Source organism: Ranitomeya imitator, chromosome 3 (genome assembly GCF_032444005.1).
Source record: "Ranitomeya imitator isolate aRanImi1 chromosome 3, aRanImi1.pri, whole genome shotgun sequence".
In the NCBI taxonomy this organism is placed as follows: domain Eukaryota; kingdom Metazoa; phylum Chordata; class Amphibia; order Anura; family Dendrobatidae; genus Ranitomeya; species Ranitomeya imitator.
Window position 1 is genome coordinate 37,100,076 of NC_091284.1, and position 27,858 is coordinate 37,127,933.

General features: G+C 44.2%; 1 protein-coding gene across 1 annotated transcript in view; it reads right to left on the minus strand.

Moving 5' to 3' along the window:
• Nucleotides 1-20,812: 20,812 nt before the first annotated feature.
• MORC3 (MORC family CW-type zinc finger 3) overlaps nucleotides 20,813-27,858 on the minus strand; it is a 63,674-nt gene continuing 56,628 nt past the window's right edge. The window contains exons 15-17 of the mRNA XM_069760766.1: nucleotides 27,062-27,818; nucleotides 26,052-26,179; nucleotides 20,813-24,551 (exon numbers count right to left, since the gene is read on the minus strand). Coding sequence (XP_069616867.1) covers nucleotides 24,392-24,551; nucleotides 26,052-26,179; nucleotides 27,062-27,818 — 1,045 coding nt within the window. The 3' untranslated portion in view covers nucleotides 20,813-24,391. The remainder of the gene's footprint in view (nucleotides 24,552-26,051; nucleotides 26,180-27,061; nucleotides 27,819-27,858) is intronic.

The window sequence follows — 27,858 nt, forward strand, 5'->3', positions numbered from 1 at the left end:
TCCTTGCTGCTCTGTCCCAGTTGAGGACCCTCAAGGTGTATGTTACATGCTGCAGGATGAGGAAGAAAGGAGGAGCAGCAGTATGTGGATGTGGAGGGGGACACCAAGTTGACACAGGCATAGGACAAGTCTGACAGAGTTAGAATAATGATGACGGCGACCATGTCAACTAACCGTCATAGAGGGGTAATAAAAGTGAACCAAAAGGGCCCTCAGTCATGCTGGCCAGCATAACAAGCTGTATGCTGGAGTCATGGTGGGATGACATGCATACTGTTACCCTCAAGAAAAGGGATGACTATTGGATGATTCTTCTAGCTCTTTGATACAAAATGGGGGAATTTTTTTCCTGTTTCTGAAATGGGAGTCCAAATTGACTTTATACCAGCCTACCTGTTTAGCAAAGCATTCACCAAGCGGATGCTTGCCGACTGTACGACTAACCAGAAGACCTCTCTCTGCAAACCCAATGCTCCTCATCTGTGTTAGGGCTACAACAACTAGCTGAGGCAGCAACATCTACAGTATAGTTAACACGATGGACCATATGTTTCATCTGCCATAGCACCAGCCTGACAGTTCAGCAGTGACGCGCCGACTGAACAACCAGGTTCAGTCGTACCTAAGGCGTGTCCTTTCTCAGGCAGATACCTCAAGCCTCCATCCCATGGACTTTGACACAGCAGACTGAACCAGTGGCAGGAACTGTCCCAAATTTCTATGGGTATAGTTTTACGCTTAGACTCTTCTGTAAGGTCAGAGAAGGTATTCGGTAAAGCCCATGGCTGTCACACTCAAGTGGACCAAGTTATCCACCGTAGGTGTGGGAAACCTTGCATTAGTAAAAGTGAATCAGGGAGTCTAAGGTGGAAGGTTGTTCTTGTGGAGAGGGTCACGCTGGCATGAGAAAATTTACAAAAATTTGCAAATAGTCTCTTCAGAGAGGAAGAGGACCTTAACTCTAGTGCAGCCTATCGGATGTATAAATCTGAAAAATCAATATTGATCCTGTAACGAGCCTTGCCATGTGACTTTGGCCATGGATTATTGCAGAATTATTAGGTAAGAGAGTATTTTGACCATACCAGTATTTTTATGCCGATTTTCCAACTTCAAGCTATAATGTTTATTGGAGGAAGCAAATCAGGTGATGTGTATTTGTGTAATGAGGGGGGTGCAGCCTAAGGATATAACACCCTTTATCAGGGGGTGCAGAATTATTACGCAGCAGTTTTCCTCAGGCAAAATGGGAGAATTAACGGACTAAAAAGTTAAAAAAAATTTAAAAGTTTCACAGAAATGCAGAACTCTTGACATTGCTAAGATATTGGGGCACAAACAATGAACTATCAAAAGTTTTGTAGCAAATCGTCAACAGGTTTGAAAAAAAAAATCCTTTTGGCGGGAAGTAATTTCATTACCGTCTTCACTAAGATTTATCCCAGTTCCCTTACATCCAGTAGTTTGCTTATTTGGGATCCTGGAAGTGGGAATATGGGGACACTATATTAAGATTTGGCTTTGCGCTGGGTGATGGGTAGCTTTTTCTCTTCTCGTGGCTCCTGAGTTGGTCAATTCGATAATACTGTATCAAAATAGAGGTTGTCTGGGGTAATTTTTAAAGTCTGGGATTTTTGGAACTCATCCCATTTTATCATCTCAACATGCGAATAATAAAACTAAAGTTGCCATATTATTAGTATATAAAAGATATAATAGTTCACACTTATTCTCAGCAGCATAGCAAATCTCTCATGGTTACATTAATCATTCTTGAGTTTCAATAGAAGGTTGTTTTCGGTAACACAATAGTTTGTTGATACTTTAGGATTAAGATTATAATCTTTTTGATACAGGTTATTCTGGGGATCTTTGAAATAACGTCTTTCTGTTTCTTTTGTTCTATGAGCCTTATGTATATTTGTGTTTATGTAATGGAAATTTTTATAAATAACTCTTCCTTAGTAAGATTTTTGCTTTCTTAACATGGAAAAGTCACAAGGAGGAAATGTAACAATACATTATACAGTGACTATATAGGAAAGCTTATATTGATTTTATAAAGTTGTTTTTCTTTATAAAACGAATAAAAAAAATAAATTTGAAAAGAATCAGATGTGAAGTGACCTGGAAGCCATTTTCCAGAGACACAGCCTCCCTGGAGGCCGGAAGTACAAGGTGTTCAGTGCTCAGAGACAAGACCGAGGTGAGGAGGCTGAACCCGACCACCACTGAGCAAGACACAGAAGTACAAGGTGATCAGACACGGCCAAGGTGAGGTAACATAGTTAGTAACATAGTTAGTAAGGCCGAAAAAAGACATTTGTCCATCCAGTTCAGCCTATATTCCATCATAATAAATCCCCAGATCTACGTCCTTCTACAGAACCTAATAATTGTACGATACAATATTGTTCTGCTCCAGGAAGACATCCAGGCCTCTCTTGAACCCCTCGACTGAGTTCGCCATCACCACCTCCTCAGGCAAGCAATTCCAGATTCTCACTGCCCTAACAGAAAAGAATCCTCTTCTATGTTGGTGGAAAAACCTTCTCTCCTCCAGACGCAAAGAATGCCCCCTTGTGCCCGTCACCTTCCTTGGTATAAACAGATCCTCAGCGAGATATTTGTATTGTCCCTTTATATACTTATACATGGTTATTAGATCGCCCCTCAGTCGTCTTTTTTCTAGACTAAATAATCCTAATTTCGCTAATCTATCTGGGTATTGTAGTTCTCCCATCCCCTTTATTAATTTTGTTGCCCTCCTTTGTACTCTCTCTAGTTCCATTATATCCTTCCTGAGCACCGGTGCCCAAAACTGGACTCAGTACTCCATGTGCGGTCTAACTAGGGATTTGTACAGAGGCAGTATAATGCTCTCATCATGTGTATCCAGACCTCTTTTAATGCACCCCATGATCCTGTTTGCCTTGGCAGCTGCTGCCTGGCACTGGCTGCTCCAGGTAAGTTTATCATTAACTAGGATCCCCAAGTCCTTCTCCCTGTCAGATTTACCCAGTGGTTTCCCATTCAGTGTGTAATGGTGATATTGATTCCTTCTTCCCATGTGTATAACCTTACATTTATCATTGTTAAACCTCATCTGCCACCTTTCAGCCCAAGTTTCCAACTTATCCAGATCCATCTGTAGCAGAATACTATCTTCTCTTGTATTAACTGCTTTACATAGTTTTGTATCATCTGCAAATATCGATATTTTACTGTGTAAACCTTCTACCAGATCATTAATGAATATGTTGAAGAGAACAGGTCCCAATACCGACCCCTGCGGTACCCCACTGGTCACAGCGACCCAGTTAGAGACTATACCATTTATAACCACCCTCTGCTTTCTATCACTAAGCCAGTTACTAACCCATTTACACACATTTTCCCCCAGACCAAGCATTCTCATTTTGTGTACCAACCTCTTGTGCGGCACGGTATCAAACGCTTTGGAAAAATCGAGATATACCACGTCCAATGACTCACCGTGGTCCAGCCTATAGCTTACCTCTTCATAAAAACTGATTAGATTGGTTTGACAGGAGCGATTTCTCATAAACCCATGCTGATATGGAGTTAAACAGTTATTCTCATTGAGATAATCCAGAATAACATCCCTCAGAAACCCTTCAAATATTTTACCAACAATAGAGGTTAGACTTACTGGCCTATAATTTCCAGGTTCACTTTTAGAGCCCTTTTTGAATATTGGCACCACATTTGCTATGCGCCAGTCCTGCGGAACAGACCCCGTCGCTATAGAGTCCCTAAAAATAAGAAATAATGGTTTATCTATTACATTACTTAGTTCTCTTAGTACTCGTGGGTGTATGCCATCCGGACCCGGAGATTTATATATTTTAATCTTATTTAGCCGGTTTCGCACCTCTTCTTGGGTTAGATTGGTGACCCTTAATATAGGGTTTTCATTGTTTCTTGGGATTTCACCTAGCATTTCATTTTCCACCGTGAATACCGTGGAGAAGAAGGTGTTTAATATGTTAGCTTTTTCCTCATCATCTACAACCATTCTTTCCTCACTATTTTTTAAGGGGCCTACATTTTCAGTTTTTATTCTTTTACTATTGATATAGTTGAAGAACAGTTTGGGATTAGTTTTACTCTCCTTAGCAATGTGCTTCTCGGTTTCCTTTTTGGCAGCTTTAATTAGTTTTTTAGATAATGTATTTTTCTCCCTATAGTTTTTTAGAGCTTCAATGGTGCCATCCTGCTTTAGTAGTGCAAATGCTTTCTTTTTACTGTTAATTGCCTATCTTACTTCTTTGTTTAGCCACATTGGGTTTTTCCTATTTCTAGTCCTTTTATTCCCACAAGGTATAAACCGCTTACACTGCCTATTTAGGATGTTCTTAAACATTTCCCATTTTTTATCTGTATTCTTATTTCTGAGGATATTGTCCCAGTCTACCAGATTAAGGGCATCTCTTAGCTGGTCAAACTTTGCCTTCCTAAAGTTCAGTGTTTTTGTGACTCCCTGACAAGTCCCCCTAGTGAAAGACAGGTGAAACTGCACAATATTGTGGTCGCTATTTCCTAGATGCCCAACCACCTGCAGATTTGTTATTCTGTCAGGTCTATTAGATAGTATTAGGTCTAAAAGTGCTGCTCCTCTGGTTGGATTCTGCACCAAATGTGAAAGATAATTTTTCTTGGTTATTAGCAGAAACCTGTTGCCTTTATGGGTTTCACAGGTTTCTGTTTCCCAGTTAATATCCGGGTAGTTAAAGTCCCCCATAACCAGGACCTCATTATGGGTTGCAGCTTCATCTATCTGCTTTAGAAGTAGACTTTGCATGGTTTCTGTTATATTTGGGGGTTTGTAACAGACCCCAATGAGAATTTTGTTACCATTTTTCCCTCCATGAATTTCGACCCATATGGACTCGACATCCTCATTTCCTTCGCTAATATCCTCCCTTAAAGTGGACTTTAGACAAGACTTTACATAGAGACAAACCCCTCCTCCTCTCCGATTTTTACGATCCTTTCTAAACAGACTGTAACCCTGTAAGATAACTGCCCAGTCATAGCTTTCATCTAACCATGTCTCGGTTATTCCCACTATGTCAAAGTTACCTGTAGATATTTCTGATTCTAGTTCTTCCATCTTGTTTGTCAGGCTTCTGGCGTTTGCGAGCATGCAGTTTAGAGGATTTTGTTTTGTTCCAATCTCCTCGCTGTAGATTGTTTTAGAAATGTTCTTACCTCCCATCTGAGTATGTTTTCCTGGGTCTTCTTTGTTCAAGTCTAATGTTTTTCTTCCCGTCCCCTCTTCTTCTAGTTTAACGCCCTCCTGATGAGTGTAGCGAGTCTTCTGGCGAATGTGTGTTTCCCAGGTTTGTTGAGGTGTAGTCCGTCTCTGGCGAGGAGTCCATCGTACCAGTAATTCACACCGTGGTCCAGGAATCCGAATCCTTGTTGTCTGCACCATCGTCTTAGCCAGTTGTTTGCATCAAGGATCCTGTTCCATCTCCTGGTGCCATGCCCGTCTACTGGAAGGATAGAAGAAAAAACTACCTGTGCATCCAGTTCCTTTACTTTCTTCCCCAACTCTTCAAAGTCTTTGCAGATTGTCGGCAGGTCCTTCCTTGCCGTGTCATTGGTGCCAACATGTATCAGAAGAAATGGGTGGACGTCCTTGGAGCTGAAGAGCTTTGGTATCCTATCGGTCACATCCTTGATCATCGCACCTGGAAGGCAGCATACTTCTCTTGCAGTTATGTCCGGTCTGCAGATGGCTGCTTCTGTGCCTCTCAGTAGTGAGTCTCCCACCACCACCACTCTTCGTTGCTTCTTGGCTGTACTTTTTGCTGTCACTTGTTGCTGTGTGCCCTTTTCTTTTTTGCTTGCTGGTATTGCTTCATCCTTAGGTGTGCCATCGTCATCCTCTACAAAGATTTGATATCGGTTCTTCAGTTGTGTGGTTGGTGATTTCTCCATGGTCTTCTTGCTTCTTTTGGTCACATGCTTCCACTCATCTGCTTTTGGAGGTTCTCTGACACTTTTTTCACCTTCTGTGACCAGTAGAGATGCTTCTGTTCTGTCTAGAAAGTCTTCATTCTCTTTGATGAGTTTCAAAGTTGCTATTCTTTCTTCCAGACCCCGCACCTTTTCTTCTAAAAGGGCCACTAATCTACACTTCTGACAGGTGAAATTTGATTCTTCTTCTGGTCGATCTGTGAACATGTAGCACATGCTGCAGCTCACCATGTAGGTTGTCACATCTGCCATGTTGCTCCTAGATCCTGCTGACTTGCTGTGTGTTTTCCTTCTTGTGTAATCTACTCAGCCAAGCTCTCTTGCAATAATATCCTACAGGCAAAAATTCACGCGCCGTAAGGCGCGCGGTTTGGTGATGCTTTCCAAGCAGCTGGTCCCGGCTGTACCCAACGATCTTCTAGCTTAGGGAGACTTTGCTTTTCCCAGAAGGCACCTGGAATATGCAAATTAGCCTCCTCAAGCTTGAATCCCTGGTTTGGTGATGCTTTCCAAGCAGCTGGTCCCGGCTGTACCCAACGATCTTCTAGCTTAGGGAGACTTCGCTTTTCCCAGAATGCACCTGGAATATGCAAATTAGCCTCCTCAAGCTTGAATCCCTGGCTTGCTTCTTCACTTTAAAAAAGGCTAGCCTGTTCCTACCCCTAATAATGAGGGATAATTTTTAGACGGGTTTATAAAAATGGCTTTCTTGTTGTTTAATACTTTTGACACTAGCAAACCTGTTGCAGATCTCAAAAGAATATTTTTTTCCACTCTCAGTTGATAAGCCATTACTATTTCACTTTCAAATCAGCTAACCTGTTCCTTCTCCCTAAAAAAAAAAAATAATTTTTGGACAGCTTGAGAAAAAGCTTTTTCATTTAGCAAAGAAAAAAAAAAGCTCTTGATACTCCTCAAACACAGATCATTTTTGCATCATTTCATGTGAAAAAGCCACTGCTTCTTCCATTTGCATTGCCCTGTGCACAAAACACCAGCAAGCCAGGCATCTGGTTCCTCCCCCAAAAAATACTTTTTGGACTTTTTTTTATTTTTTATTTTTTTACAATTAAAGTAACCTAAAATGTCTGCAGTGTGTTAAATATCCTTCCTACACCCTTGGGTGTGTTAGGGTGGTCTCTTAATTGCCTACTCCTAATTTAATCCATAATTCAAGTGCACACGCAGAAGAAATGACACCGGACACAGAGTCAAGAGTATGCTCCTCTCTTAATTAGACTAGGCGCAGAAGTCGTTCATTGGTAAAGATACAGTATCTTATATAGAAGAAAGCGATAGGGTGGAGATATGCATAGCTTGCAAGCCGCACGTATGTTCCAGATTGGCTGGTTCCTTATATGGTCTTGTGTGCTGCATCAGCTTCCTTCCGGATCCATCTTGTACAACAGAGTGTTGTCCCAAATGCAGGCGCCATCTTGCCATATTATGCTTAAGCGAGCTTATGTAAGGTCAATAATTGATTTCATCAGCCATACTCTCCTTCACAGGTGGATGCTAGAGTACTGAACCAAACACCTTTTTATGTCTAATGAAAGGAAATTCCTTTCCCCTGCATTTTTGGGGTTGGAGCAAAAGTAAGGCGAGACTATCTCTTGGGACCTATGGAACAGAGATGCTGCCTTGGGCAAGTAAGCAGGGTCAGGTTTTAAAATAACTGTCGTCTAGGCTTTTGGTGAAGGGAAGGCCTGCAGATAAGGTGAGCAACATTCAGGCCTTAAGGGCTGATGTCAGAGCCACCAGAAGAACCATTTTGACAGACAGGATCTTGTAAGAGGTGGAATCTAATGGTTCAAATGGGGGACCTGTTAAGGCTGATGAGACCAAATTTAAATCCCATGGTGGCAATTTTTGGTTGGTGATGGGCCTAGACCTTGCAGAGGCTCTAATGAGTCTTGTTATCCAAGGATTGCCCGCTACATCATAACTATACAGGGCCCCCAAAGCAGCCACCTGAACCTTTAAGGTGCGAGTAGCAAGGCCTTGCTCTAACCCCTTTTGTAAAAACTCCAGTATGGCCGTCATTGGAACCCCATCCTGGACTCTGACGCCTGAGGTAGATAGGAATCTTTTCAAGGTTTTACCGTAGGCTTGGTAGTGACAATTTTCCTACTCTCAAGTAGGGTGGAAACCAAGTTTGGGGAAAAACCTCTGTCCCTCAAAAGCACCCTTTCAAATTCCACGCTGTTAAGTGTAAATTCGCTGCTTGAGGATGATACACCGATCCTTGAGAGAGAAGGTCCAGAACTTCCGGTAGTATCCAAGGGTCAGTGATGGACATCATCCTCAGCCAGGAAAAACCCAAGTTCTTCTTGGCCAGAAAGGGGCTATCAAGAAACTCTTGCCCGGTCTTTGATTTTCCTTTGAACCACTGGGATCAGGATGACCGGTGGGAAGGCATAGGCCAGGCTCTGATTCCAAGGAATCAAAAAGGCATCCAGAGCCTGAGGGTTCCCTTTGGGTTCTATGGAGCAAAATGAGTCTACCTTCCTGTTTTCGATGCTGGCGAAGAGATCTAGGACCGGGAGATCTCACATTCCCACAATCTGTCTGGAAATGGACTCAGTACCCATTTGCCCTGTTTAAACTGAGTGCAGCTCAGAAAGTCTGCCTTGTGGTTTTCTACCCCCGACTGTAGACCACAGTCAGCGAGAGGAGAGTGCTCTCTGCCAATCGGAATATCTGGGTTATGTCCATCAAGGCCTGTGACCTGGTTCCCCCTGATAGTACAGATAGGGTACCACTACCTGGTCCAAAAATACTCGCATGAGATGAACCTGAAGGGCAGCTAAGAGTTCTATCAGGGCGTGACTGACTACTAATAGTTCTTTCTGGTTCGAGGAAACAGACCCCTGCTAACCAGTCCAGACTCCCTGAGTAACTCTGTTGTCCAGATGAGCCACTCACCCAATGGGGCTTGCATCCAAGGTAACTATTCGAGACAATGTGGTCACCTAAGGGACCCCTTTGGTGAGATTGCCCATTCCTTTCCACCAACCCTGGGAACTAATAGTTTTTAAAGACAGTCATACGGCCTTCTAATTGACCTTTTTGGGAGACCTTTTTTAAGATGTCCCACTGAAGCTCCCTGGTAAATATTTGGGCATACTGAACCACTGGCAAACGGGAGGTTACGGAACCTAACAGGGACATGGCCTTTCTCAAAGGCATGGATGGATATTGTGATGCCTTACGTACAGGGGGAGATGACACTGGTACATACTATATACAGGGGAGATGACACTGGTACATACTATATACAGGGGAGATGACACTGGTACATACTATATACAGGGGAGATGACACACGTATATACTATATACTGGAGATGACACACGTACATACTATATACAGGGGAGATGACAGAGGTATATACTATATACAGGGGAGATGACACCGGTACATACTATATACAGGGGAGATGACAATGGTACATACTATATACAGGGGAGATGACACTGGTATATACTATAAACAGGGGAGATGACACGTATATACTATATACTGGAGATGACACAGGTATATACAGGAGGAGATGACATACAGGTATATACTATACACAGGAGGAGAGGACACTGGTATATACTATATACAGGGGAGATGACACACGTACATACTATATACAGGGGAGATGACAGAGGTATATACTATGTACAGGGGAGATGACACAGGTACAGTTAAGTCCATATATATTTGGACGGAGACAACATTTTTCTAATTTTGGTTATAGACATTACCACAATGAATTTTAACCCCTTCATAACCCAGCCTATTTTGACCTTAAAGACCTTGCCGTTTTTTGCAATTCTGACCAGTGTCCCTTTATGAGGTAATAACTCAGGAACGCTTCAACGGATCCTAGCGGTTCTGAGATTGTTTTTTCGTGACATATTGGGCTTCATGTTAGTGGTAAATTTAGGTCAAATAATTATGCGTTTATTTGTGATAAAAACGGAAATTTGGCGAAAATTTCGCAATTTTCACATTTTGAATTTTTATTCTGTTAAACGAGAGAGTTATGTGACAAAATAGTTAGTAAATAACATTTCCCACATGTATACTTTACATCAGCACAATTTTGGAAACAAATTTTTTTTTTGCTAGGAAGTTATAAGGGTTAAAATTTGACCAGCGATTTCTCATTTTTACAACGAAATTTACAAAACCATTTTTTTTTAGGGACCGCCTCACATTTGAAGTCAGTTTACGGGGTCTATATGGCTGAAAATACCCAAAAGTGACACCATTCTAAAAACTGCACCCCTCTAGGTGCACAAAACCACATTCAAGAAGTTTATTAACCCTTCAGGTGCTTCACAGCAGCAGAAGCAACATGGAAGGAAAAAATGAACATTTAACTTTTTAGTCACAAAAATTATCTTTTAGCAACAATTTCTTTGATTTCACAATGGTAAAAGGAGAAACTGAACCACGAAAGTTGTTGTCCAATTTGTCCTGAGTACGCTGATACCTCATATGTGGGGGTAAACCACTGTTTGGGCGCACGGCAGGGCTTGGAAGGGAAGGAGCGCCATTTGACTTTTTGAATGAAAAATTGGCTCCACTCTTTAGCGGACACCATGTCACGTTTGGAGAGCCCCCGTGTGCCTAAAAATTGGAGCTCCCCCACAAGTGACCCCATTTTGGAAACTAGACACCCCAAGGAACTTATCTAGATGCATAGTGAGCACTTTGAACCCCCAGGTGCTTCACAAATTGATCCGTAAAAATGAAAAAGTACTTTTTTTTTCACAAAAAATTTCATTTTTTTTCATTTTCACATGGGTAACAGGATAAAATGGATCCTAACATTTGTTGGGCAATTTCTCCTGAGTACACCGATACCTCACGTGGGGGTAAACCACTGTTTGGGCACATGGTAAGGCTCGGAAGGGAAGGAGCGCCATTTGACTTTTTGAATGAAAAATTATCTCCATCGTTAGCGGACACCATGTCGCGTTTGGAGAGCCCCTGTGTGCCTAAACATTGGCGCTCCCCCACAAGTGACCCCATTTTGGAAACTAGACCCCCCAAGGAACTTATCTAGATGCCTAGTGAGCACTTTAAACCCTCAGGTGCTTCACAAATTGATCTGTAAAAATGAAAAAGTACTTTTTTTTTCACAAAAAATTTCTTTTTGCCTCAATTTTTTCATTTTCACATGGGCAATAGGATAAAATGGATCCTAAAATTTGTTGGGCAATTTCTCCCGAGTACGCCGATACCTCACATGTGGGGGTAAACCACTGTTTGGGCACACGGCAGGGCTCGGAAGGGAAGGCGCGCCATTTGACTTTTTGAATGGAAAATTAGCTCCAATTGTTAGCGGACACCATGTCGCGTTTGGAGAGCCCCTGTGTGCCTAAACATTGGAGCTCCCCCACAAGTGACCCCATTTTGGATACTAGACCCCCCAAGGAACTTATCTAGATGCATATTGAGCACTTTAAACCCCCAGCTGCTTCACAGAAGTTTATAACGCAGAGCCAAGAAAATAAAAAATAACTTTTCTTTCCTCAAAAATGATTTTTTAGCCTGGAATTTCCTATTTTGCCAAGGGTATTAGGAGAAATTGGACCCCAAATGTTATTGTCCAGTTTGTCCTGAGTACGCTGATACCCCATATGTGGGGGTAAACCACTGTTTGGGCGCACGGCAGGGCTCGGAAGGGAAGGCACGCCATTTGGCTTTTTAAATGGAAAATTAGCTCCAATCATTAGCGGACACCATGTCACATTTGGAGAGCCCTTGTGTGCCTAAACATTGGAGATCCCCCACAAATGACCCCATTTTGGAAACTAGACCCCCAAAGGTACTAATCTAGATGTGTGGTGAGGACTTTGAACCCCCAAGTGCTTCACAGAAGTTTATAACGCAGAGCCATGAAAATAAAATAAAAAATTATTTTCTCAAACATGATCTTTTAGCCTGCAATTTTTTATTTTCCCAAGGGTAACAGGAGAAATTTGACCCCAAAAGTTGTTGTCCAGTTTCTCCTAAGTACGGTGATACCCCATATGTGGGGGTAAACCACTGTTTGGGCACATGCTGGGACTCGGAAGTGAAGTAGTGACGTTTTGAAATGCAGACTTTAATGGAATGCTCTGCGGGCGTCACGTTGCGTTTGCAGAGCCCTTGATGTGGCTAAACAGTAGAAACCCCCCACAAGTGACCCCATTTTGGAAACTAGACCCCGAAAGGAACTTATCTAGATGTGTGGTGAGCACTTTGAACCCCCAAGTGCTTCACAGAAGTTTATAACGCAGAGCCGTGAAAATAATATGTTTTCTTTCCTCAAAAATAATTATTTAGCCCAGAATTTTTTAATTTTCCCAAGGGTAACAGGAGAAATTGGACCCCAATATTTGTCGTCCAGTTTCTCCTGAGTACGCTGATACCCCATGTGTGGAGGTAAACCACTGTTTGGGCACACGTCGGGGCTCAGAAGTGAGGGAGCACCATTTGACTTTTTGAATACAAGATTGGCTGGAATCAATGGTGGCGCCATGTTGCGTTTGGAGCCCTTGATGTGGCTAAACAGTAGAAACCCCCCACAAGTAACCCATTTTAGAAACTAGACCCCCCAAGGAACTTATCTAGATATGTGGTGAGCACTTTGAACCCCCAAGTGCTTCACAGACTTTTACAACGCAGAGCCGTGAAAATAAAAAATCATTTTTCTTTCCTCAAAAATGATGTTTTAGCAAGCAATTTTTTATTTTCTCAAGGGTAACAGGAGAAATTGGACCCCAGTAATTGTTGCGCAGTTTGTCCTGAGTATGCTGGTACCCCATATGTGGGGGTAAACCACTGTTTGGGTGCACGTCGGGGCTCGGAAGTGAGGGAGCACCATTTGACTTTTTGAATACAAGATTGGCTGGAATCAATGGTGGCGCCATGTTGCGTTTGGAGACCCCTGATGTGCCTAAACAGTGGAAACCCCTCAATTCTAACCCCCCCACACCCCTAACCCTAATCCCAACTGTAGCCATAACCCTAATCACAACCCTAACAGCAACACAACTCTAACCCCAACACACCCCTAACCCTAATCACAACCCTAACCACAACCCTAATTCCAACCCTAACCCTAAGGCTATGTGCCCACATTGCGGATTCGTGTGAGATTTTTCAGCATCATTTTTGAAAAATCCGCGGGTAAAAGGCACTGCGTTTTACCTGTGGATTTACTGTGGATTTCCAGTGTTTTTTGTGCGGATTTCACCTGCGGATTCCTATTGAGGAACAAGTGTAAAACGCTGCGGAATCCGCACAAAGAATTGACATGCTGCGGAAAACACAACGCAGCGTTTCCGCGTGGTATTTTCCGCACCATGGGCACAGCGGATTTGGTTTTCCATAGGTATACTTGGTACTGTAAACCTGATGGAACACTGCTGCGAATCCGCAGCCAAACCCGCACCGTGTGCACATAGCCTAATTCTAAAGGTATGTGCACACGCTGCGGAAAACGCTGCGGATCCGCAGCAGCTTCCCATGAGTTTACAGTTCAATGTAAACCTATGGAAAACAAAAATCGCTGTACACATGCTGCAGAAAAACTGCACGGAAACGCAGCAGTTTACATTCCGCAGCATGTCGCTTCTTTCTGCGGATTCCGCAGCGGTTTTACAACTGCTACAATAGAAAATCGCAGTTGTAAATCCGCAGTGAAATGCGCAGAAAAACCGCTGTAAATCCGCAGTGGTTTAGCACTGCGGATTTATCAAATCCGCAGTGGAAAAATCCGCAGAGGACCAGAATACGTGTGCACATACCGAAACCCTAACCCTAGCCCTAACCCTAACCCTAATTCTTACCCCAATCTTAGTGGAAGAAAAAAAAAAAAATCTTTATTTTATTATTGTCCCTACCCATGGGGGTGACAAAGGGGGGGGGGTCATTCAGTATTTTTTTTATTTTGATCACTGCGATAGGTTTTATCGCAGTGATCAAAATGCACTTGAAACGAATCTGCCGGCCGATTCGGCGGGCGCACTGCGCATGCGCCCGCCATTTTGGAAGATGGCGGCGCCCAGGAAAGAAGACCACGGACCACGGGAGGCTCGGTAAGTATGATAGGGTGGGGGGTAGCATGGGGGGGGGTGGATCGGAGCATGGGGGGGGTAAATCGGAGCACGGGGGGGTGCATTGGAGCATCGGGGGGTGGATCGGACTGCAGGGGGGGTGGATCGGACTGCAGGGGGGGTGGATCGGACTGCAGGGGGGGGTGGTTGGAGCACGGGGGGGGGTGATTGGAGCACGGGGGTGAGCGGACAAGAGCACGGGGGTGAGCGGACAGGAGGACGGAGGGGAGCGGAGCAGCGTAAAGGACAGATCGGAGGGCTGGGGGGGGCGATCGGTGGGGTGGGGGCACATCAATGTTTCCAGCCATGGCCGATGATATTGCAGCATCGGCCATGGCTGGATTGTAATATTTCACCAGTTATAATAGGTGAAATATTACAAATCGCTCTGATTGGCAGTTTCACTTTCAACAGCCAATCAGAGCGATCGTAGCCATGGGCTAAACTACCACTCCCCCTGTCCCTGCAGATCGGGTGAAATGGGAGTTAACCCTTTCACCCAATCTGCAGGGACGCGATCTTTCCATGACGCCACATAGGCGTCACAGGTCGGATTGGCACCGACTTTCATGACGCATACGCTGTGTCACAGGTCGGGAAGGGGTTAAACAAAACAATTCAGATGCAGTTGAAGTTCAGACTTTCAGCTTTCATTTGAGGGTATCCACATTAAAATTGGATGAAAGGTTTAGCAGTTTCAGCTCCTTAAAAGGGACACTGTCACCTGAATTTGGAGGGAACAATCTTCAGCCATGGAGGCGGGGTTTTTGGGTGTTTGATTCACCCTTTCCTTACCCGCTGGCTGCATGCTGGCTGCAATATTGGATTGAAGTTCATTCTCTGTCCTCCGTAGTACACGCCTGCGCAAGGCGTGGCATGTGCCACCCTGTTTTTAAAGGGACCAAAAGTAATTGGACAATTGACTCCAAGGCTATTTCATGGACAGGTGTGGGCAATCCTTTCGTTATGTTATTCTCAATTAAGCAGATAAGAGTCCTGGAGTTGATTTGAGGTGTGGTTCTTGCATTTGGAAGGTTTTGCTGTGAAGTAAACATGAGGTCAAAGGAGCTCTCCATGCAGGTGAAACAAGCCATCCTTAAGCTGCAAAAACAGAAAAACCCATCCGAGAAATTGCTACAATATTAGGAGTGGCAAAATCTACAGTTTGGTACATCCTGAGAAAGAAAGAAAGCACTGGGGAACTCATCAATGCAAAAAGACCTGGACGCCCACGGAAGACAACAGTGGTGGATGATCGCAGAATAATCTCCATGGTGAAGAGAAACCCCTTCACAACAGCCAACCAAGTGACCAACACTCTCCAGGAGGTCGGCGTATCAATATCCAAATCTACCATAAAGAGAAGACTGCATGAAAGTAACTACAGAGGGTTCACTGCACGGTGCAGCCACTCATAAGCATCAAGAAGATAAAGGTTAGACTGGACTTTGCTAAAAAAACATCTAAAAAAAACAGCACAGTTCTGGAAGAACATTCTTTGGACAGATGAAACCAAGATCAACCTGATGGAAAGAGAAAAGTATGGGGAAGGCGTGGTACAGCTCATGATCCAAAGCATACCACATCATCTGTAAGACCCGGCGGAGGCAGTGTGATGGCGCGGGCATGCATGGCTGCCAGTGGCACTGGGTCACTAGTGTTTATTGATGATGTGACACAGGACAGAAGCAGCCGAATGAATTCTGAGGTCTTCAGAGCCGCCATACTGTGTGCTCAGATCCAGCCAAATGCAGCCAAACTGATTGGTCGTCGTTTCATACTACAGATGGACAATGACCCAAAACATAAAGCCAAAGCAACCCAGGAGTTAATTAAAGTGGAATATTCTTGAATGGCCAAGTCAGTCACCTGATCTCAACCCAATTGAGCAGCATTTCACTTGTTAAAGACTAAACTTCAGACAGAAAGGCCACAAACAAACAGCAACTGAAAACCACCCCAGTGAAGGCCTGGCAGAGCATCAAAAAGGAGGAAACACATCGTCTGGTGATGTCCATGAGTTCAAGACTTCAGGCAGTCATTGCCAACAAAGGGTTTTCAACCAAGTACTAGAAATGAACATTTTATTTACAATGATTTAATCTGTCCAATTACTTTTGGTCCCTTTAAAAACAGGGCGGCACATGTTAAGGAGCTGAAACTCCTAAACCCTTCATCCAATTTTAATGTGGATCCCCTCAAATGAAAGCTGAAAGTCTGAACTTCAACTGCATCTGAATGGTTTTGTTTAAAATTCATTGTGGTAATGTCTATAACCAAAATTAGAAAAATGTTGTCTCTGTCCAAATATATATGGACTTAACTGTATATACAGGAGATGACAAGTATATACTATATACAGGAGGAGATGACATACAGGTACATACTATGTACAGGAGGAGATAACAGGTATATACTATATACCGGAGCAGATGACACACGTATATACTATATACAGGAGATGACACACAGGTATATAGTATATACAGGAGATGACACAGGTATATACTATATACAGGAGATGACACAGGTATATACTATATACAGGAGGAGATGACACACGTATATACTATATACAGGAGGAGATGACACCTTTTTTTGGAAGTGCATTTGAACAGCAAGGTTGATTGCTGTTGAGGGGAACTAGAAAAAAAAAAAAAAAAATCTATAAATCTTCAGCAGAGCGAGTGTGAGCGAGCTGAGTGTGTCCTGAGCGTAAGTGTGGACGCCGGTAAGTGTGACTTGTGATTCAGTGAAGAGGTATTTGGAAAGCCTTTAACAAATACCTGTGTGAATTGGTGTGAGTTGCTGAATTGGGGGTAGGTATATTCATAAGGGTTAACTTAGGGTGGGGGCTCATAGTTAAGGGTTTATAAGGGGCAGCTGTTTGGGGCTCAAGTCCTTTTTGGAAGTGCATTTGAACAGCAAGGTTGATTGCTGTTGAGGGGAACTAGGAAAAAAAAAAATCTATAAATCTTCAGCAGAGCGAGTGTGAGCGAGCTGAGTGTGTCCTGAGCGTAAGTGTGGACGGCGGTAAGTGTGACTTGTGATTCAGTGACTTTGGATTCAGGGAGTTTCCAGGGGAGGAATTGCTGTCTGATTTTTATTAATACTTTGTATTTATTTATTTTTTTTTTTTTTAATTGAACTGTTCTGTCTGGTGCAATCCCCATTAGGAAATGTGCTCCACGATTGTTAATGCCATCCAGTGCACATCTTGCCACATGTATGCAGTCCTTGAGCAGCCGATCGAGGGTGCATACTGCTGTGCGAGATGTGAGCACGTTGTGCATTTGGAAACCCAGATTCTGACTCTAAATGTGCAGCTGGCAACACTGAGATCCATAGACAACATGGAGAGGAGTCTTCTGCTCACGGAGCAGACGCTCAATGGGACAGATGAGGGGGGTGATGGTGGGATGGAGCTGCAGAACAATGAAGTAGCAAGCTGGATGACAGTTAGGAAGCGGGGTAGAGGGAAGAGTGCCAGGGAGGCTAGTCCTGATCTGGAACACCCCAATAAGTTTGCTAAGTTGGCAGATGAGGGGGGTGCCAGTACAGGGGTAGCACTGCTGCAGCCAGGCATGTCCTCTGAAAGCCGGAGGAGTGACTGCTCCAGTAAGGAGGGAAATAGGAGAGCAGGGCAGGCCAGACAGGTGCTGGTAGTGGGGGACTCAATTATTAGGGGAACAGATAGGGCAATCTGTCACAAAGACAGGGATCGTCGAACGGTGTGCTGCCTACCTGGCGCTCGAGTCCGACACATCGCTGATCGGGTGGACAGATTATTGGGAGGGGCTGGTGAGGACCCAGCGGTCATGGTGCACATTGGCACTAATGACAAAGTTAGAGGTAGGTGGAAGGTCCTTAAAGATGATTTCAGGGAACTATATACAGGAGATGACACAGGTATATACTATATAAAAAAGATGACACATAGGTATATAGAGATGACATACAGCAGGTATATACTATATATAGGAGATGACATACAGGTATATAGTATATACAGAAGAGATGACATACAGGTATATACTATACAGGAGGAGATGACCGGTATATACAATATACAGGAGGAGATGACATACAGCAGGTATATACTATTTACAGGGGAGATGACATACAGGTATATACTATACAGGAGGAGATGACATACAGCAGGTATATACTATTTACAGGGGAGATGACATACAGGTGTATACTATATATAAGGGAGATGACAAACATGTATATACTGAGGGGAAAATGAAAAGGTGTGAGTGCAAAATGAGAGGAGTGAGAGAAAATAGTGAAGTGATGGGAAAATGACAGATGTGAGGTCGAAATGACAGGTGTTAGGGGGGAATGAGAGGAGTGAGGGAGGAATGAGAGGAGTGAGGGGGAAAATAAGAAGTTAGGGGAAAATGAGAGGTGTAAGGGAGAAAATGAGAGATGTGAGGGGGAAAATGAGAGGCGTGATGGGAAAATAAGAGAAGTAAGGTGCTATAACTAACCACAGATATTTACTATGCCCAGGCAACGCTGGGCTCTTCAGCTAGTTCAAAATAAAATATATATAAAAAAAAAAATAAAAATCAAACCTACACATATTGGGTATTGCTGCGTTCAGAATTGCCCGATCCATAAAAAAAAGCATTAACCTGATCGCTAAACGGCGTAGGGAGAAAAAAATTTCGAAACACCAGAATTACGTTTTTTTTGGTCGGCGCAACGTTGCACTAAAATGCAATAACGGGCGATCAAAAGAACGTATCAGCACAAACTTGGTATCAATAAAAACGTCAGCTTGGAACGCAAAACATAAGCCCTCATCCAACCCCAGATCACGAAAAATGGAGACGCTATAGGTATCGGAAAATGGCGCAATTTTTTTTTTTAATTAAAGTTTGGAATTTTTTTTTTCCACCACTTAGATAAAAGAGAACCTAGACATGTTTGGTGCCTACGAACTCGTAATGACCTGGAGAATCATAATATTAGGTCAGTTTTAGCATTTAGTGAACCTAGCAAAAAAAAAAAAAAACAAACAAAAAACAAGTGTGGGATTGCACTTTTTTTTGCAATTTCACCGCATTTGGAATTTTTTACCCGTTTTCTAGTACACGACATGGTTAAACCAATGATGTCGTTCAAAAGTAAAACTCGTCCTGCAAAAAATAAGCCCTCACATGGCGATATTGACGAAAAATAAAAAAAAGTTATGGCTCTGGGAAGGAGGGGAGCGAAAAAACGAACACGGAAAATCCCAACGTCATGAAGGGGTTAAAGACTCCCATGTCCTCAAAGGGGAGGTCAAGTTTCTTGGAAGGCTTTGCTACTGCTACATCCAATTTTGGGGCTTTAGTCTAGGATGTCGATGCTAAATCTTCAAAGGGGTATTTCCTCTTAAGGGACAGCACAGAGGAGTTTTTTTCTATCCGGCTTATCCCACTCCTTTTTAATTAGGGCCAGTATATTTTCATTTAGGGGAAATGACTTCCGCTTTTTTGTCCCACTCCCCCCAAACATCACATCCTATACGGTCTTTTCTGTGCGAGGGTCCATTGCTCCTATAGTGGATCTCACTGCTTTAACCAGACCCTCCATCTCCTCTAATGGGAAACAAGGCCCCCCTCCCCATTTCTTCCTCTAAGGAAGCATCTGATGAACCCGAATCTTTCTCCTCTGAACTAGTGGACTCAGATTCGGGGAGCCTGCTGGCCTTTTGTTTCTTTATACCACTTCCTTGTGAGAGGGATTTAACAGGTGCTTTCAACCTCCATTTTGATTACTGATCTTAATTCGGAGGTGAAATTTGGGGTCTACTCACATACTCTGCCATTCATGCATAGAGCAGATGCTCTTATCCCAGGTGATAAATTCTCTTTACACATGGGGCAGCTCCTGTGCTTGGACTTAGCCAAGCTTTTTCCTTCCTGGATAAATGAAAGAGAAAGGGGACCCCAATTACAAAGTGATCTTTCACGAAGATCACTCACTAATCAGACGCAGCCGCGGGTACCAGTTTTGAAGGAGGAATAGGGTCCGCTGATGGGCCTTTTGAGGCTGGAGATTCCTCCACTGCGCTGGAGCTCCTGCTCTGCTGGGTAGAATGTCCACTTCGCCTGGTTTAAGAATCATGCTGTTGCATCCCCTTCCTTCTTCCTAGCTGCTGCTGCTTTGGCTGTTGCGGTTTCATCCTCCATTGCAACAGGGGGCCGCGTATGCTGCAGGGAGAGTCTCACCCCACTCCCTTTTTTTTTTAAAAAAAAGTCACCCGACGTGTCCCCTACGCTGCTTCCGGTTCCATACTGGAAGTTCCTCCTTCAGTCGTGTGACCCACCGACTACGTCATCAGGGGGCCACTCAGGCACATGAGCAGTCCGGAAACTCTACACCGGAATATGGTGTGGCTGCTGCCCTCCCCCCCGCACACCCTGAAAGACCCCTCAGTTCCAGCTTCAGGACACCGCACCAGCTGTTGCAGGGGATCCCCGCTGCCTGTACAGGTCTGGCCAGACCTGGACACCGCCTCTTCGTATCTTCTATTCTTCAGGTACGCCATACTGAAGGTTCCCCATCAGGGACAGGAAACCAACTGATGCGAGGGAGAGGTACCGCCCTTTTTATCTGTAGGTTTCCTGTCCCTGAAGGGCGGATCCCCTCTCTCCGTGGTACTGTCATGGGGGAGGAGAAAAAACCCCACAGAAATCAGCAAATAAAAACAAAAATGTGTTTAATAAAAAAAAATGGTAAAATTTCACAATAACAGCCCATAATTATAAACAGCATGAAGAGAAATGGACGATACCATCATCCGTTATAGCCGCTCTAGGAGACAGAACGCAGCGGTAAAAACAGTACATAAATGTTATATATCTGTACACGACTGAACGTATTATTGATGGGTCAGACAGAGCGCAATCAGAAAATGTGTTATTTGCAGCAGAAGAAACACGATGGGTGTAGATACCTGCAGCAATGGCGACAAGTGGACGTACGAGAGGAAAACGGCACCGCCCTAGTGCATGGGCTGCGCCTCATATTGCAATCAATCCATATTAAAGTCAATGGGGCTGAGCTGCAATACCAGAGACCGCCACAAATAAGAGTGGCGCTGTTGAACACAAAATTTAAAAAAAAAAAAAAAATCTGCTATAAAATATTTTTTCTTTATGACCTGGAGGGGAATTAACACTGAGGCACAGCCGACCTTTACCTGGGCTGCGCAAACACCTGGGACAGCCGCTGTGCCGAAGAAGAGAAGCCGACAGCTGGTTATCTATGGTCCGCTTGATTTATGGAGGACGTTCCAGCCTTTTTATAGGTGGGTGACGTCCACATGATCAAACATGGAGAACAAGGACATAACCAGTGGCATATAATTATTACAGCGCGTCCAGGAGCATCTGTACCATGATTTCCTTCCTAAATCTGCGACTTGCTGCAAAAAGGAATTCTACCTCCTTCCCGACAGTGCACTTACTGCAATAAATATATAGTATTAATACATTTGCATAGTTAGAACTCGACGTATTACAATTATTCTATGTATCAATATATACATATGGGGGAAATGGGCAGTTAGTATCCAGTCTTATTGGGCCATATTCACATGCCCTCAGCTTTACATGCATTTTTTTTTCTTCTTTGCTGCGGTTATTACCCCCTTATACATTATTGGGATCAAATCAGAGATAAAAATTTGCAGCATTTTCTGCCACTGAATGAAGATTTATAGAATTGTTCACGCTCCATTTGTCTTGGCTGCAGACTGTTCTGCAAATCCACCAAGTCTGAACATGGACCTAAAATACTTTTTTGGGACGCAAGATATGTATGTAATAATTATTGCTATAAATAAATACTGTATTTTTTTGGACTAAGATGCACTTTTTTTTTTTAGCAAGGAAAAAAAAATCCTGCTGAGAGAAGTTTACAGCGGCACAAGTCGCTTTCCTCCAGCCTGACACTGATCTGTCTTATCGCTGCAGGGCCGGAGAGGAAGCCACCAGGACCTGCACATCACTAGAGGTGCAAGGAAGCTATAAGTCCTGAATAGCTGAAGGGCCATTTAAGTCATGTGATCAGCAACATGCCTGGAAAGAAAAATGTGGTAATGCTTACAATGCGTTTGCGCGCATGCAGCAGAGGTGTGAGTATGTAGCCAAGCTAGGGTGTGTGCATGTAGAAGAGGTGTGTGCATGTAGGAGAGCTGTGTGTGCGCATGTAGGAAAGCTGTGTGTGCATGTAGGAGAGCTGTGTGTGCGCATGTAGGAAAGCTGTGTGTGCGCGCATGTAGGAGACCTGTGTGCGCATGTAGGAGAGCTGTGTGCGCATGTAGGAGAGCTGTGTGTGCGCATGTAGGAGACCTGTGTGCGCATGTAGGAGAGCTGTGTGTGCGCATGTAGGAGACCTGTGTGCGCATGTAGGAAAGCTGTGTGTGCGCATGTAGGAGACCTGTGTGTGCATGTAGGAGAGCTGTGTGTGCGCATGTAGGAAAGCTGTGTGTGCGCGCATGTAGGAGACCTGTGTGCGCATGTAGGAAAGCTGTGTGTGCGCATGTAGCAGAGCTGTGTGTGCGCATGTAGGAAAGCTGTGTGTGCGCGCATGTAGGAGACCTGTGTGCGCATGTAGGAAAGCTGTGTGTGCGCATGTAGGAGACCTGTGTGTGCGCATGTAGGAGAGCTGTGTGTGCGCATGTAGGAGAGCTGTGTGTGCGCATGTAGGAGAGCTGTGTGTGCGCATGTAGGAGAGCTGTGTGTGCGCATGTAGGAGACCTGTGTGTGCGCATGTAGGAGACCTGTGTGTGCGCATGTAGGAGAGCTGTGTGTGCGCATGTAGGAGAGCTGTGTGTGCGCATGTAGGAGACCTGTGTGCGCATGTAGGAAAGCTGTGTGTGCGCATGTAGCAGAGCTGTGTGTGCGCATGTAGGAAAGCTGTGTGTGCGCATGTAGGAAAGCTGTGTGTGCGCATGTAGGAAAGCTGTGTGTGCGCATGTAGGAAAGCTGTGTGTGCGCATGTAGGAAAGCTGTGTGTGCGCATGTAGGAAAGCTGTGTGTGCGCATGTAGGAAAGCTGTGTGTGCGCATGTAGGAAAGCTGTGTGTGCGCATGTAGGAAAGCTGTGTGTGCGTAGATACAGCAGAACAGAATGAATGTGCACTGTGTAAAACCATATGTGTACAAGGAAAATGGCGCAGTAAAACACCAACAATAGATCTACTACATCCCTATTTTACCCTAGTGCATTAAAATTAAACTATATGGACCCCCTCCACTTTATTATACCAGTAGGGAAGTTTTAAAAAGTAGGAAATGTATTGTTCATATTGTTTGCTGTCTGAAATGGGTGATTTTTTTTTGGGGACTAAAGAAGTACATGATTCATATGGAAAGCTAGGAGTAAGCTGGAGTTCAGCTGTTTTTAAACTACTATTTCCAGCCTGAAGTTACACTTCTGCCGTAAGTTTCTGACCTCTGAATCGTGGTTCTCAGACTATAACTTTGCAGCTGTCAAACTTCCAAAATTCCCCAGATGGTGTATGCTGGGAGGTGTAGTTCTACAGTGACTGGATGGGGCTAAAACTGTTGTTAATGATTCAATGCTTAAAATAAAATTTCAACTCTATGAATGACGATCTGAAGATCAGGTATATATAATACCCTCCTCCCGGTGTGGCGGCTCTCCTCTGCATTAGCTACGCTATCACCCGCCATCTCAGGGCATCACATGACCACTGTCCCGCTTCTTGGCTGAGGTACAATGTGAAGGGTGCAGATCAGCGGCAGCTTATTGGTTGCAATGGTCACGTGAGTGTTGATGCCTTGAGACCTATAGGTGAAACCGTAGCGAGTGCGGGTGGAGAGTATAGGATTATTTATTTATTTTATTTTTTTATTACCCCACACTGGGCCAAAACCAATCACTTAAAATGGGGGGAAAACTTTTTCAATAAGAGTACAAAAAATAAAATAAAAATGACACATTACAAATTGTTCAGATGGGGCGTCCACCTTATCCTAACATTTCACCATTAGCGCGGTTTTGGCAATTCACGTATGAAAAATACAGCAGGGTATTATATAATTAGGAAAATCTGTAGAAAAACTGAGGTATCCGCCTTGTGCATAAATCTTCTCTTGCAAATAGAACAACAGGGCGTGTGGTGTCCGTCGTGTGCCGCAGGAGGTCCAGGATCACTGGAGAGTCCGATTCTCCGCGGCGGCCATTGTTGTGTTCATCGTAAGATTTAAATAAAGTTCGACATAGTAACTCCTTTCTCTGACATCCTTAATGTTATTCGTGGCCGTTGGCTTGTTTCTCTGCCTGCTCCAGCACTTGCACTAAAATCTCATCAATCACGTCCACGTCGTAATCCACCTGCTCCAAGTCCAAGTCTGGCATCAGCGTGGTCAATAACTGGGCAACGTGAATCCGTAGCATCCGTAACTTTGTCCTATAAAGGGAAAAGTGTAAAAACGTGTAAGGAGTGTATGCGACAAAAATGGGGAAAATGGATGCGCCTCTAACACTGCAGGCTTTGCTATGGCAAAACGATGACCCCCCCCCATATTGACCCTGGCTGTCATTTAAAAGGCAGCATATACAGATGTAGGTCACTTGTACTGCACACTGAGGTTTGGGGATTTTCATCTTGGGTGCCAGATATTGAAACGGTAGAAAAAGAGTCAGAGGGGTGGAGCCACTTGCCTAAACAGTCAGGATGGGCCGCCTCCCTCCTGGCTGGACTGACATCTCACAGGCCAGGAATGTCCCCCACAAGCCACATCTAGAGACATGTGTAGTGCCCAGAGGCTAAAGTACTGCCCTACATGAAATATGCACTCCATGGTACAGGATGGGGACAGGCGAGTTTTACTGTTCTGCAGAGAGGCTCCGCCTACGTGACTTTTTACTGATGTTTTAATCAGTAAAAGTTGGAAGAAAGAGGAAAAAAAAAAACAGAAGTGTAAAAACAAAAATTGGCAAAGGCGGGAAGGGGTTGTATTAAAAACCAGGGCTTATTTCTAAAGGTACCTTCACACATAACGATATTGTTAACGATATCGTTGCTTTTTGTGACGTAGCAACGATATCGTTAATAAAATCGTTATGTGTGACAGCGACCAACGATCAGGCCCCTGCTGGGAGATCGTTGGTCGCTGAAGAAAGTCCAGAACTTTATTTCGTCGCTGGATCTCCCGCTGACATCGCTGGATCGGCGTGTGTGACACTGATCCAGCGATGTCTTCACTGGTAACCAGGGTAAACATCGGGTAACTAAGCGCAGGGCCGCGCTTAGTAACCCGATGTTTTAGGAAGGTAACCAGGGTAAACATCGGGTTACTAAGCGCAGGGCCGCGCTTAGTAACCCGATGTTTACCCTGGTTACCTTCCTAAAAGTAAAAAAAACAAACAGTACATACTTACCTAACGCTGTCTGTCCTCCAGCGCTGTGCTCTGCTCTCCTCCTGTACTGGCTGTGAGCGTCGGTCAGCCGGAAAGCAGAGCGGTGACGTCACCGCTCTGCTTTCCGGCCGCTGTGCTCACACAGACAGTACAGGAGGAGTGCAGAGCAGAGCGCTGGAGGACAGACAGCGGAAGGTAAGTATGTACTGTTTGTTTTTTTTACTTTTAGGAAGGTAACCAGGGTAAACATCGGGTTACTAAGCGCGGCCCTGCGCTTAGTTACCCGATGTTTACCGACATCGTTGGTCGCTGGAGAGCGGTCTGTGTGACACCTCTCCAGCGACCAAACAGCGACGCTGCAGCGATCCGGATCGTTGTCGGTATCGCTGCAGCGTCGCTTAATGTGAAGGGGCCTTTACAGGCTGTGTTGACTATTGCAGCTCACAAGAAAGTCACTGAAATTGGACTAAGCTGCAATACCAAACACAACCACTGGATCAAGAGTGGCGCTGCTTCAAATTTCATAAAACCCCAAAGTCCTGCACACCTCTCTTCTCCCAGTTCACTGATGGAGGCGCTACTCTCATTAGCGGCTTCCTTTAGTTGCTGTATTTCCATCTTGAGTTGTTTATTCTCGGCCTCCAGCTTCTTCTTCTCCTGCTGTAACCGCTCGATCTGGAAGAGGCATGTAATGGAGAGGGAGGGTTATGTGATGAACCATCACCATGGCTGCCACAACCACTGCAGACAAATCTGTGTAGCATACAGAGGAATAGTGCTAAAGAAAAAGCAGCCGTCTCCTCCGGCTGACCGCGTGTAACTGCATCCATTGAAGTGACTACCACTCCATGTTACACAGACTTGTTTTAGGTAGAATGATAAAAATGGGGGTGTGCTTTTAATTCTGTGTTGCTTCCTGCTTATGATTGGTCAATTCATACAGGGAGAAGAAGTACACGCCCCCAGTGAAATCTATGGATAAAACCCATGTAGCTTAAAGCTAACTCTTAGGCACCAAATACTTCCTAATATTTCCTTAACAGATGTAAAATAAAAAATAATTTTTTTTCCAATTTGTGAAAAATCCTCTTTAAATTTTTTATTGACCTAAACCATCAGGGACAGTGATATGAACTTCTTCACCATCTCAGACTAGGGTTGTTCCCATTAATCCAGACAGATCACCTGGAGAGCAACATTTTGTCTCTCGGAGATCAGAGACATTCTTTAGGCTTCTCTGATTTCTCTCGACTCTGCATAGAAGCCGTTATCTAGATCAGAGGTCCCCAACTCCAGTCCTCAAGGCCCACCAACAGGTCATGTTTTCAGGATTTCCTTAGTCTTGCCCAGGTAATAATTGCATCACCTGTGCAATGCAAAGGAAATCCTGAAAACATGACCTGTTGGTGGGCCTTGAGGACTGGAGTTGGGGACCTCTGATCTAGATAAACGGCTCTGCTTGGGGGGTGCAGGGCCCAGCTGCCCACTGGCTCGAAAAAAAACTTGTATGCAAGTATAGTAATTTATATTAAGAAAACACTGATGATGATCTCTTACCTCTGCTTTGCACTGATCTTTTTCTGCCGAGCAGGTGTCAAGTTTCCGGAAAATGCCATCCAGTTGTAACGCCATATCGTCGACTTCACTCGTGCTGTCCACTTCAATGATGGGAGAACAGCCGGACTCTGATTTCAGCTCCTGCAGTTTTTTGCACATTAGATTAAGTCTGCTGATTTCTTTTAAGGCATGTTCATACTTTACGTCCCCGCTACTGGGAAGAGTCTGTGTTTGCTGGTGAGAAGTCTCTTTTTTCATTTGCTGAGTTATGGTTTCTCCCAAGTTTTTTAGTTTAATGCTCAGTTCTTCACAATGTTTCTTATAGTATTCCTTCTCATCTTGTACCGCAAGGCTGTGACTCTGCTGGTTATGTGTCATGGCGCCATTACAGTGTTGGTAGACCTGCTCACCTGACATCTCCTGGCACCCTTGAAAGTTTCCATCATCTTCTTCCTTTTTTACGGTTATTTCTGGCTTGTCCGTTTGTGTTGTGGCTGCTGTCATTCCCGAAGGTACACCCTCCAAACTGTCCATGGGGATAGGACTAAGACCTGTGCCGTTTTCTGGTGTTTTATCACTCTTGGGTTTGGGTGTACTGACCTCCTCCATGATGATCACATCTCCATCATCTACCTCCACTGCCTTATCATCATCGTCATCATCATCTCCATCAGGAAGCTCTATGGTCTCAGTTACGGTAACATGTAGCTTTTTAGCCGGCTCGGGAGAATTTTCTTGTGAAAGCAGACGTTTCCGCCTAAAGATAACGCAAGTAATCAGGTTTAGAGTAAGCAAAT